Here is a 15859-nt window from a genome sequence, read left to right on the forward strand (position 1 = left end):
CCTGGTTGCAACCAAAAGTGAGAGCTAGGAAGTTGGAAAAACATAAAAATACTCAGAAAGTGAAAAAAAACAAAGAACAATAAAAATCACATACAAGCAGAGACATCTGAAAGACACATGCAGGTAAACTTGGCTAAATGAATCTGTGACATGAGAAGAGTATCACAGAAACCCCTATTATCCATTGACAAATATGAAAAGGAGAAGGCACATCTAAAAGCTTTATGTTTTTCCTTAGGAAAAGTGAGTATTAACCATCCATGTGGAGACAGCAGATACACAAAGGAAACACACGTCAGTCTTCAAAACCAAGCTATACAAAGACTCATTTAGTGGTTACGTGGAAGTTAAGCTTGCCAAAGGAAGTGAAGCACCTTGGACATGGACACCTCAATGTACGAATGATAAATTCTGCACTTTTAACTTCTGACAAACGCAGATCTCCACCTGACCACTGGGCTAAAGCTGCCCTGAGCCACTGCTGTTCCGGGTCTCGGAAGCCTTGCAGCTTCTCCGACCTTGCTGAAATGAAATTCGCACAGCAAAAGCAATGCAGCAGCTCAAAGGATGAACGCAGAGATGAGCGTACTGATTTTCTTCAGACTTACAGCCACTGAACCCCCACTTAACACCGTGCTAGGAAACACTGGCTGTGAAACAATCGCATCAAGTTCAACAGCAATACCAAATTTTAGTCTTTTAGAAGACAAAATAAAGAGAGAGCACTTGAAAGGTTTCTAACAGGTCAGCGGTGTTAGACTATTCGGTTGAAGTGCAACTTCAAAACTCATTTTTGTGATGAGATATTACCACTTTCTGGTATACAAGGCTTGAAGCCAATCTTTTTATTTTGTTTAATAAGGTAATACTAATCCACCGCTCTTCATAAATACAATGTGTTACATTTTATCTGAAGGGCTTTTTGCTTATGCAATAACACTAATGCACTCTGAGCTTAGAGCCTCTTAGTATCAGGCTGCAGTTTTGAAAATAGACATTATTTGCGAGACTAAAAATCTTAATGCTTACCTTGTGCTTGATAAACATGACTCACAGATACGACATTTGCTGCAAAGGTTAAAAATATAAACAGATAAAACCTTGGGTACATTTAGAGTAAATATTTAAAATATTTTTTAAAGTTACATAAATATAATATAAATAAATATTAAATGTTATACAAATACAGGAAGAACCTCCAGCTAACACTTTCCCTCTCCTAAGTTTACTTTGCAAGTTAGAAAAGCTAAACTGATTTTCTTAGAAGGTGACTATGAATTCCTTCTGGCATTTAAAGTTTAATTCCTCTTGAAGTTACATAAAAGGCTGGGAAAAATGCTTCATTTCCTGAAACAAAAAGCATGACGCATTCCTGATACTGTTTATAGAACACGTTGGTTGAGAGAGTATTATGAGAAATCAATTACACTTTTTTGCAAAAGAAAAATAAATTCATTTCACTGCGTGCTTGTCCCTATGTGTGTGCACCCACTGCTCATACTTCCCCATCATGAGGCACAGAGCTAACGAACAACATGGAGGAGAGTCGACACAAAAAATGTCAGAGGTTAATAAAGGAGAGAAACATTCATGCACAGGGAATTAAACTGCCCTGCCATAATTTGAATGGTGTAAGGTATGTAAGGTTAATTTATAATCAGCTTTTCCACTAAAAAAAATGGAGTGGTCACATATAACTCAAGTCATGTAATAACAATTCTGCGAATAATGAGCTGTCACGTCTCTCATGCAACCATGAACATGTTAAAATTAATAAAAAAGTGAGAGTGGAAGGCAGACTGATTTCTCAAATATGGTCAGAAAACCTTAAGAAAAAAAAAATAGAAAGGAGCAATAGATTCTACTACATTTTATTCTGTACAAGTGAATACATCTCAAAATGCACCCATTTACTTACTTTTGATAGCTAATTCGTCCTTGAGAATATTTGTGTATTCTTCAGAGGAAAGCTGAGGTGGAAGGCCACCAACAAATAAATTCACTCGTACAATGGATTTACTGTTTTCCACAATGTAAAATCTTGTTTGATTCATCTGACGTATTGAAGTCTACCAAAATAAAGAAAAATAAATGACTTGACATTTGGCAAAAAGATACCGTGAAACAAAATCCCAAATAGTTCTGAACTTAGCGATCAAGTCCTCTATGCCTACAGAATACCACGAACAGAAACAAACTTCAGCCCAAGCACTTTTAGCTTCTCTACAGAGGAGCCAGCTGGGGGGGTAACTGATTACTTACTTTTTCTGTATGAAAGGGGACTCCTTACTTGCTATAAAAAGGATCATGTTTCTTTTTCAGGTTTACCTTTCTTATGTCCTTGAGTCTGTTGAGAATCAGTTCCTGATTGTCCAAGACCATGCGCTGAACTAGAGACAGCAAGAACATTAATCATATTCGAAAGCGCTGCAAGTTACTATGAGGCTCAATTAAGCAAAAACAATACAAGAAATTTCAGGGAAAATTCACAAGTCTGCACACAACTAACATTAACACAAAGGACCACGCAAACCTTGACTACTCACTATTCAACAGAAAAAACACACAGGTGCTTTCAACAGTATGGTTTTGTTCACAGTTCTTAAACACCACCCTCCATTAAAAAAAGGCAGAGACACTGCTTGAAGCCACTCAAATGATAAGCAGCACATTGGTAACAGGCTAACTGTTTGACAGGAGACTTTAAAGCTACATTCCCTGACAGCTACAGTAATAACCAACTTCAGTATTTTATTTAAATATTAAAATAACTGCAAAAACTTCCAGCTAAAGCGAGGTTGTCAATGATGCTTTAAAACAGAGCAGCAGGAACCAACCAAGGTAAGACATTCACAAGGCTACAATAACTTTATAAAACAACTTACTGCTGATGTTCAGAAAGAAAGCAAAGTATCAGGCCAGTATTTGAACTAAAAAGATATTTACTTAGGTGCGGCCAGGGCACCATTAGACTGCTTCTGTGGTTTTTTATTTATGTCTCCATGCAGCCTTACAAATAATGAAGCACAAAGGGATGTGAACTTGGAGAACACCAGCTTAGGCCCTGCAGGATCACAAATCTCTTGAGCAATGCTAGGGTTGCGTATTTCTGTACTTCATAACGCACATACTCCTTGGACTGTCTCAGGACTTGAATTTGCTCTTGTCTAGGGGCAGTGTCAGGGGGAAAGAGGAGAGAAGGAAGGGAGCCAACTGAACTTTACAATTAATCTTTACTAAATAACTGCAGTTAAGAAAATTATGTCAGCTAAAGGCAGCTCCCCAAAACAGGGCTCTATGCCAAAGTGTCAACACCCACCAGAAACCACTAATAAACCTTTATGCAATGATGAAGAAAAAGAAGGGACCAACATTCCACAGGACGCACAAGACCAAAAGGAACCAACATCGCTTCTGATTAAGTGTTTCAACATGATGGGGAACTTTTATTTGTGAAGGCATTTATTGTAAGAAGTTAACTGTGACTGTGTTACAAGGGGCGAGAAAAAAGAGCTAGAAGATCAGTTACAGATGTGCCTTTGGCCAGCACTCCCTCACTTACCTTGCTTACTGCCCATAAGCACTTCCACCAATTTGAAATTCTGGAGGCACTCCATCTGTCAAAGATGCAACACGTAAATGTAATTTCTGAATGAAATATAATTTTGCCAGATGTTTATGTTAAAGTTATGTTATTCACTGCACGCACAGAGCATAGAAAATTGAACGTTTTTAAATCAACCATGATATTCTTCCCCTAACCCACTCCTCCTGAGCTAGGAATAATCTTAATTTCACACACCCAGCCTCCCACACGTGGTGTCAGGCTCCTGTGCCCTTAACTATGGTGGCATCCTCGCAGCCCCATGGTGAAGGGGCACTTGTAAAGCACGATTAACTCTACCTCCCTTCAGCGACCAGCAGCTCAACTAAGATATTTCCAGAGTGTCCTTCCTTAGGAAAAGTGAGTATTAACCAGGACTGGGAATGAACCTGCTCTTTGAGAGCACGGCCCAGGAGCTAGGCTTAACAAAAGCAGGCTGACTGGTCCCCATCTCCTGGGGCACTCCACCAGCACTAGTGGAACAAAATTCTCTTCTCATGTGCCACAGCCACTTCTCCGAACTCTACTGCCAGGGACCATCCAAGTCCCCCACGGCTGGACAAGAAAAGCTGGCACAGCCAAGAGTTGAACCATTTACTAGGATTACTGCAACCCTGGAAACATGTGACACTCAGGATTGAGGAAGTCTCTTAATTTTTGGCCTTGAGACTCAGAGGACAAATGATCTTGCTTTACACATCATGAACAGGGCTGTTAAAAGCCTCAACTGCCTACATTTGCTTTGCCTGAAATTTGATGAGAGCAACTCATCAAATTGGGACACGAAGATGATGAGAGGGCTGGAGCACCTCTGCTATGACAGAGTTGGGGTTGTTCAGCCTGGAGAAGAGAAGGCTCCGAGGAGACCTTATAGCAGCCTTCCAGTACCTGAAGGGGGCCTACAGGAAGGATGGGGAGGGGCTCTTTGTCAGGGAGTGTAATGATAGGACACAGGGTAACGACCTCAAACTGAAAGAAGGTAGATTTAGATTGGACATCAGGAAGACATTCTTTACTGTGAGGGTGGTGAGGCACTGGAACAGGTTGCCCAGAGAAGCTGTGGATGCCCCATCCCTGGAAGTGTTCAAGGCCAGGCTGGATGGGGCTTTGAGCAGCCTGGTCTAGTGGGAGATATCCCTGCCCAGGGCAGGGGGTTGGAACTAGGTGATCTTTAAGATCCCTTCCAACCCGAACCATTCTGTGATTCTGTGAACTCAGTGAGGATCTTCAGCACAGGCAAATTCTGGATATTAAAGAAAGGTTTTGTGTATGTGCATCTTCATACAGAAAAAGGAGAAAACGGTTTAAAAACTGATATATCAGTATCAGAGAAATTGCAACTAGCTAAGAAATTAAGTCTCTGACAACACAAAACTAGCTTTCCAAATAGAGATGTGAGGATCTTCCCCAAACAGAGTATCTGACTATCCTGTTTGACAGTTGCTTTTTTCAGATGAGACAAGACTTCAGTAAAGATTTTCCAAGTTTTGTTAAAAGGTCCCCAGCACTTGAGGAACAGGATTGAAATCAAATCCTGGAACCATCCTATGGCACATAAAAAGTTGTGTGCACTACATAGCTGTGTACACCTATACAGAGATCTACAATTAACATCTACTGTAGATAGCTAGCCACACGTATGTTCCTATGCACCCTGTAAATAACCACAAAAGGCGGTGGTCACCCTCTTGAGCATGGCAGAAGCCTGGAGCTGCAGAAGTGTGCCAATCTGCTGGTGTGCTCACAAGCCCCCAGTGCTGAATTAAATGAGAATGCTATGGCTTCATGTCTCCACACCTGTGTGTCTGATTGAGACTGACAGTGCCTTGGTACACTTGCAAGTTCTATTAATGTGTTTCCTAAAAGTCAGGCTATCTTGGCACCAACTGTAAGAACGACAGGCGGACTGAAAAGAGATCATCTTCCAAGGATAACACGTGCATCTGGAAGATTACAAGATGTATCTAACCATTTCCAATGAGGTGGGAAGAAATGCAGATAGTAAAGAACATGGGTGCCATTCAGCCTTGAGTCCTTCCTTGTACACCTTGAGGACTACAGAGATGCTGTTCGCCAATGTAGGAAGAAAATTCGTGTGGCCAAAGCTCGATTAGAGTTCAAGCTGGCCAGCACTGTGAAGGACAACAAAAAGGTCTTTTTAAAATATGTTAACAGCAAAAGAAGGATCTGAGATAACATCAGTCTGTTACTTGATGAGGTTGGTCACCTCACAAATAGGGACACAGACACAGTGGAGACATCTAGCGCCTTCTTTGCCTCCGTCTTCAACACTGATGATGGACCCTGGGATCCCCAGAGCCCTGTGTTGGAAGACCATTGACTGCAGGGATGATCAGCTCCCAGCCAACCCTGAACTTGTTCAAGACTTGCTGCTCCAGCTGGATGTACGTAATCTATGGGGCCTGACAGGATTCATCCCAGGGTATTCAAAGAGCTGTCTGATATTACGGCAGGACCTCTCTCCATTATTTTTCAATGGTCTTGGGAGTCTGGAGAGGTTCCAGTTGCCTGGAAGCTGGCAAATGCTGTCCTAATTTTCAAGAAGGGTAAAAAGGAAGACCCTCGTAATTACAGGCCTGTCAGTCCCACTTCATTGCCTGGCAAAGTCATGGAGAAGGTTATTCTGGGAGTTACTGAAAAACATTTGAGAGGCAACACAGTCATTGGTCATAGCCGGCACAGGTTCACAAGGGAAAGTCCTGCTTAACCAACTTAATTTCCCTTTATGATCAAGTCACCCATCTAGTTGACCAAGGGAAGCCAGTGGATGTGGTGGTTTGGGATTTTAGCAAAGCTTTCGATACTGTCTCTCACAGTATCCTTCTGGATAAACTGTCCAGCACGCAGCTAGACCAGTCCATAATACATTGGGTGAGCAAGTGGCTGACACGTCAGGCTCAAAGAGTTATAATAAATGGGGCTCCATCAGGCTGGCAGCCAGTCACCAGTGGGGTTTCCCAGGGCTTGATATTAGGGCCAGTGCTCTTTAATGTTTTTATAAGTGATCTGGATGCAGGAAACAAATGTATATTAAGTACGTTTGCTGATGATACTAAACTAGGAGGAGCTGTGGACTCCCCTGAGGGAACAGAGGCCTTGCAGAGAGATCTGGATAAACTAGAGAGCTGGGCAATCACCAACCATATGAAATATAACAAGTGCTGAATTGTCCACCTGGGACGGAGTAATCCTGATTACACATACGAACTGGTGGATGAGAGGCTGGAGAGCAGCCCTGCAGAAAGAGATCTGGGGGTTTGGGTTGATGGCAAGTTGAATATGAGTTGACAGTGTGCCCTGGCAGCCAAAAGGGCCAACCGTGTCCTGGGGTGCATCAAGCACAGCAGAGGTAGCTGGGCAAGGGAGGTGACTGTCCCACTCAGCACTGCACTGGTGCGGTCCCACCTCAAGTGCTGTGTGTAATTTTGGGCACCTCAAAAAAGAAGGACATCAAATGACTAGAGTGTGTCCAGAGGAGGGCAACCAAGATGGTGAATGGCCTCGAGGACAAGACTTAGGAGGAGCAGCTGAGGTCACTTGGTTTGTTCAGCTTGGAGAAGGCTGAGGGGTGACCTCAACACAGGCCACAAATTTCTCAAATCGGAATTTTTGGTCAATCCTCTGCTTGACCCAGAAAGACTGATGGTAACTTCCAGTGCCCAGAAAGCAGGTCCACCACCAAGACTGCAGAAAATTTTGTGCATCGTACCAGTCATAAGAGACCATCTACCGAACATTAACAACATTCACATTAACTGCAAATGGACTGACTATAATTTTTCTAAAGAGAAAAAACACACACTTCAGGGTCACTCAGGTGGTATATGGACATGCTTATGATCCTTTGTTTACCTGCCTTCCAAGTAATGGAAGCACTTCTTTGATCACAGTCTGCGTAGTGCTATCCTTATTTACTCGTAGAGAAACATACGCCATTCCCACCCTAAAGAGAAAACAAATAGTTATTTTAGGACAATTGTTTGACCTATCCTATGTGTACTTTTTTACCTAAATGGCAATTTTTTTAGGGGGTAGGCAGAAATTTGTATTAGCTGAAAAAAGCTGTTCACTGAGGCTTTTGGAAGATGCAGTATTAGACCCACAGACAAGCAAAGACTTCCTCTCAAGGAACTGGTCATTACAATTGCAACACTGCAAATTAGTTTCTTCCTACACACAGAATTACGTACTAGTCTTTCATAGAATTTGGCAATGTAGTTGCATTAGTAAAATGAAAAAATAGTTCAATTTTATCCCACTGCTCTTAAAGAAATGAATAGGTCACTTGCCAGTCTTGTTTCCACTGCTAAATATCCTTAGAATATATATTGTCTCAGTGGGGGTAAACGGAACAGATTTTTTTTTCTTCATTTTTAACTCCTTTTCTCACAACAGAAGTTACATTGAATTCCTCCCACTTAATATCTTCCAAAAAACCATCAAGCTTTCAAATGACTTGTGTATGTCATGATTTGTTTACAGATGGAAAGGCTGTATCTCCTTTGCCAAACGCACAATAATAGAACTGCACAAGTTGCACGGTATGTACTGTGCATGTAAAGAAATCCACAAGCAGGTTTCCAGGCACGGAAATTAATAATATGTATATTACTCATTCAGAAAAATAAACAGAAGAATCCTGAAACACAGAAGAAGAAACTACATTCTCTGTTACGCTTGTGCGACTTCAATAACTGAAACACACTGGGCTAGACTACAGAGGACAGATATAGCAAAGCAGGATAACCTTGGGGTAAAGGAGACCACTCACTTCAACCAGGCAGGATAAATTCGGATCACTTCCTCCTCCTTTGGTTTGGCTCTGATGATCCAAGCTTCAGGAACAGATTCTCGGAATACCGAGCCCAAGTTGGTGTCCTGTGCAGCATCGTTCCTGTTGATAACATCATCAGACAGCAGCGCCTGCTGCGTAAAAGTCTGAAGCTCATACTCCTGCTGGTCATCGTTTATGTAGTATGCCCTCAAAGCAGCCTCCTACAACAGAGCAAGATAAATTAACATTTTCTTGAAAAGACACCATTAATACCTATGTAGCCACAGACATTTATAAATACTTTACTTATGGAACCAACCTTTAATGCATGTTTTAAGTGCAGAATAGTGGATAAACAGCAATGGTAAAAACCAAAACAAGAGTGAAGTTTTGAAAACAAATTTTAGTGGAAGATACAAAAACAAAACTTGAGATATCAATGGATTTGAACACAGCCCACGGTATTTTTGTCAAGTGACAGTCGTTTTAACTCCATAGATCAAATGTAAAAATTCAGCACCAATAAAGCTACACTGCATGCAAAATTTACTCCACAAGGAAAATGGTAAATTACACTTAAATGTGCCCAACTCTGCATATTCAACCTTCTTGCACTAAGGGGATGATGAAAATTAGCGAGCTTCTCAGCCACAAGGCTGCCCCGAACCCCCACACCCGTGAAAAGGAAAGGTAAAGGCTGTCCTTGGAAGATGCAAGGAGTCACAGGAATTTTACATTGATTACCGGCCCATGCCTGCAGTACTTCTGCTGACACAGATGTTGCAGTGAATAAAGCCCAGTAGGTCACTTATGGGAACTGGTGTTAATCTGTCCTGGTATGTGAAGAAGCAGTGTGACAAAACGCACTTGAAAGGCAAGCAGCACTCCTAAATACAAGTGTTTTCAGCACTGTACACAATTTTCCTTGAAGATCTTTGACTTGCAGAACGCTACCAACCATTTTCAAAACTCCTGTTGATTTTGAGCACAATATCAAGATACAAATCTTAATGAGCTGTAGGTCTAAATTGTCAAAATTCTGATATAATAAATTCTCCAGACGCCTTTGCCAAGTCCTTTATGACTCTGAGTCCTCACCATGCTCGGTTCTACTGTGCACCACCATACACCCGTTTTGGGCTCCATTTCTGCACAGCATGGGTAAATTAAGATCTCTACAGAGCAGTCGATTCAGTACGGAGTCGTGTTTCCACCCCAGATGGAGCACTGGAGAAGCTAGCGAGTGTCCGCCATGTGATCAATAATTCATTACTTTCACAGCCAAGGAGCGGAGGTAACTATGGCGTGCTTCAGTCTTCAAAGCTCATTAACTGAAGCAAAATAGTGGCGTCTGCCCAGGATAAACATCAAACCACTAAATATTACAGAAGAGGAGCAAGACCTAAGGGGCTGATTATCCAGTATTGCTCACATCAGTAAAATCAGACTACAGTGTCACACAGGGAAGGAGAATGACTGCTTAACATGGGATATGCTCTGGTCCCCATTATGCTACAGATACGTAGCTGCTCCAAAATAAGAGCACCACATGAAACCAAATTGCATTGTAATATTATAGCCTATTTACAGATTTTGTTGTTGTTGTTATATTTGTAAAACTATTAGCTTTTGAGGACTGTAATATAGAATCACATGCCCTTTTATCACACTGGAATATTGACCTTCACCGGGTATCTTACCACAACTTCTTCGTTTTTTGCAATCCTTGGAACTGAAATCAGTCGAAATTGATTGCGTTTCACTGCATCGTTCCCATCAAATATCTTTAACGTTTGTTTACCTAAATGAAAACAATTACTGTATTTCAATAACACACCCCTCAAATCATAAAGCTACCTGAATAGGAAGCGTATAACGGAACTGTTAAAAATCTGCTTTTAACCCACCAAACTGTTTATTTACAATAAGCTTTGAGGCTTAATCTTGTAATTTTTGTTTTGTTACTGTTCATTTAAAACAGGCGTACATTTGTGGAGGAAAGCGGGAAGAGTATTTCAAGTTATCATAGTTTTATCCTGGCTTTTGATGTAACTGTTTATATGTAATTATATTGCCTATGTTACAACATCTTCATCCTCACCATTCAAGTCTGTTCATTACTGGCAAGTTCAACAACATGAAAACCAAGACAGAGACATCACTTTCAGAACAGCTCCCAAAGCACTGCCAGTTTTGAGAGCATCCTTACAAAGAAAGTCCTTAAAGTACCTGGTTAACTCTGCAGACAACAGGAGATAATACAGAAACAACAGAAAAAAACTAGGAGAACGAAGGTACAGCAAATGAAGAACTACAACCCTTTTCTGTGTTTCATGGCTCTAAAGCCTTATCAAATCCATGCTCAAACCACGGAGCACAGGTTGCTGCACAGAGAAAGGGTGAAGAGTTAAGGATTTCAGGTCCACCTTTCACAAAGATGAGTTAAGACTCAGTCTGGCACAGTCCAGTGTATGACAAAGTTTCTCTTTTATTTAAGTGGCCATTGTAAGAGCAATAGCAAAGCGTAACCAAATTCTCATAGAACAGGCAGGTTTTGAGAGGTTTTAAGAACAAATGAATGTTACCAGTCCAATAGGTGTGTCCTTACCACCTATAGAAAGGAATCAAGTCAATCAATCCAGACGAAAAAGGAGATTCCAACCAGACAGGCCTTGTATCCTCTCCTAGACACATCTTTACAAAGAGACCTGATGAGCTTTTCAGTTTTGCAGGTTCCTTCAGGTACTCCCCCAGAGAGCCCATGCTTTACAACATACATGACTATTCTTCATGGACAGAATCTGCCCGTTTTATTGCAAAGTTGGACTGAACTGTTAACGAAAGTCACTCTTTGTTACAGACTCTGATCTCGTAACTAATCTGTATGCCTGCATTCGCCACAAAGTAGTAAAATCACCAGAAGCTATCACTTGCAGACTTGAATATTAGAAATATTAACTGAGAGCCACACACACCAGCTGTAACACCCACACAACTGATTAATTATGAAGTCTGTTAATACGCATTGGAAAGGAGAGATACATCCCATGCTGGAGTCTACTTCCATCTTTCTCTTACAGCTTGGAAACAGCTTGTAGTACAGCAGAAAGTGCTGAAAACCTTTTGGTCTCAAATAATATTAGCACTGAGGTTCAAAGAACCACATTAGCAAACTACCATTTCTCATACAAGGATTAAAAAGGGGAGCTGGAACTGGAGGAGCAAAAAAACAAACCACCTCTAATTGACAGATCAAAAAAGAAAGCTAGAACCCCAGGCAGAAATGTGCATTACTGAGTATCTCAATACTGCAGTGACAGATTATGCAGAAAGACTGCGGCAAGTAACTGCCTTGCAAGAGCACTTCAATGATGCTCTGCTCTGCTAGAGCCACCTGAAACTCAGGTACGCCACGTCTAACCCACCTATTCCTGCTTCTGTGTATATTTTGTCACTTCAATCAAAGGCAGACACTGTGCAGAGCTAAAGGTTCATCCAATACTAGGTTCGAAAGCAGCCTTTTGTAAAGAAGACTCTAACCCTCAAAGAAAAATCCTGCTACCTTCATTCTCATCACCTTTATTTCTCATCATTTTGAGATGCAACAGCTACACTTTAGACTGCTTTTTCAATTTAGACTTGTCCACTCGTGTGTTCACCAGTGTCCACTTGTCCACACTTATTACGGTCTTTCCTCATTAATGATTCCACTGGGCATGGCACAATGTGCGTGCAAGGACGTTCTCATTAGGTAACGTAAAAATCTAACTGCACAGCAAAGCAATTGCGAGTACAGCCTCCAATCCTATTCCAAACTCTTCCGAGTCACTCCTGGAACAAAAGTGTCTATGCTGATCAGCAGGCACTTCAGCAGCAGCACTTGCCCTTACAGGAGAAGAAAAATGAGTGGGATCCCTTGAGGAGCAACCACTCCCACTGCAGGATTTGGGCAGTAATTCAGCGTAAAGTTTTGCTCTTCTTCTTTTGCATTTATAAAACTATGGTAAAGTGTGTATGACCAAAAATGTCTTCTATGCTGACACTTTGAGAACAGAGCAGGGCTGAAGGTGACCCATCCCGTGTGCATCCACATGTAAAGAGGGAAATGCTTGCTAGCCAGGAGTATTGAGGAAAACTTGTGTACCTTTCCCTGGAAATGGGCACAGCTGGGCACCTCTCTGAGGTGCCCACAGCACGGCACACAACAAGAACCTGGAGGTCTGCACGTCATTCAGGGCTGTGATCTCTTTGGGGTCATGGGTTGTTGTGACAGCTCACACAACTGGTGTGCCGCTGGGGATGGACACAGGCTGCTGAGGAATGATGGGCTGGAATGGCAAGGAGGGGGAGTTCCTTGCGAGCCCCTTCAGTGTGAGAGCAGAAGGGATGCTTGGAGCTCTGCCTTGAGACAGATGATGAGACAGCAGGAGTTTATGGGTAGTGGACAGACCAGTGTATGGGTGACATCACGGTGGCTGTTACAAACACCTTGATTAGGAAGAAGTGGTAGATAAAGCAGATGATGCCTCTTCCCAACAACTGCAAGAAGCCTCACATTTGCAGGCCCTGGTCCTCACTGAGGACTTGAGCCACTGACACACCTGCTGGAGGGACAAGACAGCCAAGCATAAGCAATCCATGAGGTTTCTGGGCTGTGCTAATGACAACTTCCTAACACAAGTAATGAACTGAAGAGGCGAGATGCTCTGCTGGACCTGATTCTTACAAACAAGGAAGAACTGGTTGAGGATGTAAAGGCTGGGGACAGCCCTGGCTGCAGTGACCACCAGATGCTGGTGCTTGGGAGCCTGAATGGTGGGGAATAAAGCAAACAGCAGTATCAACCAAGGACTGGAAGAAAGCAAGTGTCAGCTGTATCTTCATGAAGGGTAGGAAGGAGGCTCTGAGGAACCACAAATTGATCAGCCTGACCTCGATCTCTGGGAAAGTGATTGAGCAATTAACCCTGGAAACCATGTTTAAACATATTAAAGAGTGGGAGTAGTCAGCAAGAGATCTATCAAGGGAAATTGTGCCTAACCAACACGGTAGCTTTCTATGATGAGACAGCTCACTGGGTGGCTAAGGGAAGAGCATTGGATGTTGTTTTTATTTACTTTAGTTAGGCTTTTGACACTATGTCTCTTAGCAACCTCACAGACAAATGGATGAAGCACAGACTAGGCAAGTGGAGAGAGAGGTGGACTGAAAACTGGCTGTACTGCTGTGCTCAAAGGGTTTTCTACAGAAATGTGAAGTGCAGCTGTAGGCTAGTCACCAGTGGAGCACTCTTGCAAGTCAATACTGGGGCCAATATTGTTTCATTTCTTCACTCATGACCTAGATGATAGGACAGAGTACATCCTCAGCATGTTTGCAGAGGACACAAAACTGGCAGAAGTGCCTGACAGACCAGATGGGTGTGCTGCTATTCAGAGAGACCTCGACAGGCTGGAGAAATCGGCCACCAGGAACCTCATAAAGTTCAAAACAGTGAAACGCCAAGCCCTGCACCTGGACAGGAATAACCCAGGCAGGGGTCCAACTGGCTGGAAAGCAGTTTGGCAGAGATAGCCTGGGGTTCCTGGTGGACATCAAGTAGACCGTAAGTCAGCAACATTCCCTGACATCTGGCTAACTGCACTCTGGGCTGCATTAGTAACAGTATTGACAGAAGGCTGACAGAGACGATTATTTCCCTCTACTTGGCCTTGCTGAGACCTCATCAGGAAAGCGGTGCCCAGTCCTGGGCTCTTCAGTGCAAGAAAGACATGGACGTATTGGAGCAAAGGCAGGGAGGGCCCATGAAGATGACAGGATTGGAGCATCTCTCATATGAGGAGAGGCTGAGAGAGCTGGGAGTGTTCATGCTGGAGAATGAAGGATTGGGGAGTCAGTGCGGGTGTGTGTGTGTTTATCTGTAAGTAATAATGGGAGGGTATAAAGGTGAACAGACAAGAGGCAATGGGCACAAACTGAAACACAAGAAACTACATTTAAACCTAGGAAAAAAACCTTTCCTACTGTGAGACTTCAACAGGTTGTCCAGGCAGGGTTGTGAAGTCTCCGTCCTTGGAGATATTCAAAACCTGACTGGACATGACCCTAAACAAACTGCTTTGATAGACACTGCTTGATCAGGGGACTGACCTAGACAATCTCCATACTGCCTCCAACCCCAGCCATGCTGTGACTCTGAAAAGGGAAGCCTGTACAAGAGATGCTTGTACAAAGAAAGAAAGAGAGACAAACAGAATAAATAAGATCATAGAACCATAGAATAGTTTGGGTTTAAAGGGAGCTTCAGAGATCATTTAGTCCAAACACCCTGCCACGGAGACATCTTTCACTAGATCAGGTTGATCAACGCCCCATGCAACACGAACTTGAACACTTCCAATGATGGTGCATCCACAGCTTTTCTGGGCAGCTTGTGCCAGTGTCTCACCACCATCATTGTAAAACCTGTCTTTCTTATGTCCAATCTAAATCTACCATCTTTCAGTTTAAAATGGTTGCCTGTTGGCCTGTCACTACAGGGCCTGGTAAAAAGTCTGTCTATGCCCTGCTTATATGCCCCCTTTAAGTATCGAATGGCTGCAATAAGGTGTTCCCAGAACCTTCTCTTCTTCAGGCTTAACAACCCCAACTCTCTCAGTCCTCATAGGAGAGGTGCTCCAGCCCTCTCATCATCTTCGTGGTCCTTCTCTGTACCCGCTCAGGTCCATGCCTTTCCTGTATTGAGGGCTCCAGAGCTGGACGCAGTACTCCAGGTGGGGTCTCACCAGAGCAGAGCAGAGGGGCAGAACCACCTCCCTCGACCTGCTGGCCATACTTCTTTTGATGCGACCCAGGATGCAGTTGGCTTTCTGGGCTGTGAGCACACATGTCGGCTCATGTTGAGCTTCTCATCCACCAATACCCCCAAGTCCTTCTTCACAGGGCTGCTCTCAGTCCACTCACCCTCCAGCCTGTACTGATACTGGGGATTATCCTGACTCAGGTGCAGGACCTGGCCTTGTTGAACTCCATGAGGTTTACACAGGCCCATTTCTTAATCCTCTCAAGGTCCCTCTGGATGGCAGCCCTTCCCTCTAGTGAATCAACTGCACCGCTCAGCCTGGTGTCATCCGCAAACTTACTGAAGGTTCACTCAATCTCACTATCTGTCATTGACGAAGATAATAAATAGCACTTGTCCCAGTATGAACCCTTGAGAGACACCACTTGTCACTGGTTTCCACTTGGACATCAATGTGAAAGAACAAAGGGTTTAAGCAGGAAGCAAAAGAACTAAAATCCTAAATGACAGTCAAATAGAAGAAGCAAAAATTACTGCCTTTCTAAACAGTATCTACAACATGACAGAATTCTGGGCTTCTGGTTTTGCAGCTTTACTTCTGGCTCCTGTCAAGAAGAATGAACTTTGGAAGCACAGCTCTTATTTCTTCTTTCCTATA

At 42.9% G+C, this 15859-nt stretch overlaps 1 protein-coding gene across 3 annotated transcripts in view; it reads right to left on the reverse strand.

Annotated features, from left to right (window-relative positions):
- Nucleotides 1–15859, reverse strand: part of DGKQ (diacylglycerol kinase theta) — a 99292-nt gene that overhangs the window by 27374 nt on the left and 56059 nt on the right. For 2 of the 3 annotated variants that reach the window (XM_063319820.1, XM_063319818.1), the window contains exons 8-14: nucleotides 10100–10200; nucleotides 8397–8620; nucleotides 7478–7568; nucleotides 3563–3617; nucleotides 2329–2390; nucleotides 1919–2069; nucleotides 1030–1068 (exon numbers count right to left, since the gene is read on the reverse strand). In XM_063319820.1, the coding sequence (XP_063175890.1) occupies nucleotides 1030–1068; nucleotides 1919–2069; nucleotides 2329–2390; nucleotides 3563–3617; nucleotides 7478–7568; nucleotides 8397–8620; nucleotides 10100–10200 (723 nt within the window). The remainder of the gene's footprint in view (nucleotides 1–1029; nucleotides 1069–1918; nucleotides 2070–2328; nucleotides 2391–3562; nucleotides 3618–7477; nucleotides 7569–8396; nucleotides 8621–10099; nucleotides 10201–15859) is intronic. The other variant, XM_063319819.1, reaches the window with a different exon arrangement.

This window comes from Chroicocephalus ridibundus, chromosome Z (assembly GCF_963924245.1).
Source record: "Chroicocephalus ridibundus chromosome Z, bChrRid1.1, whole genome shotgun sequence".
Lineage (NCBI taxonomy): Eukaryota > Metazoa > Chordata > Aves > Charadriiformes > Laridae > Chroicocephalus > Chroicocephalus ridibundus.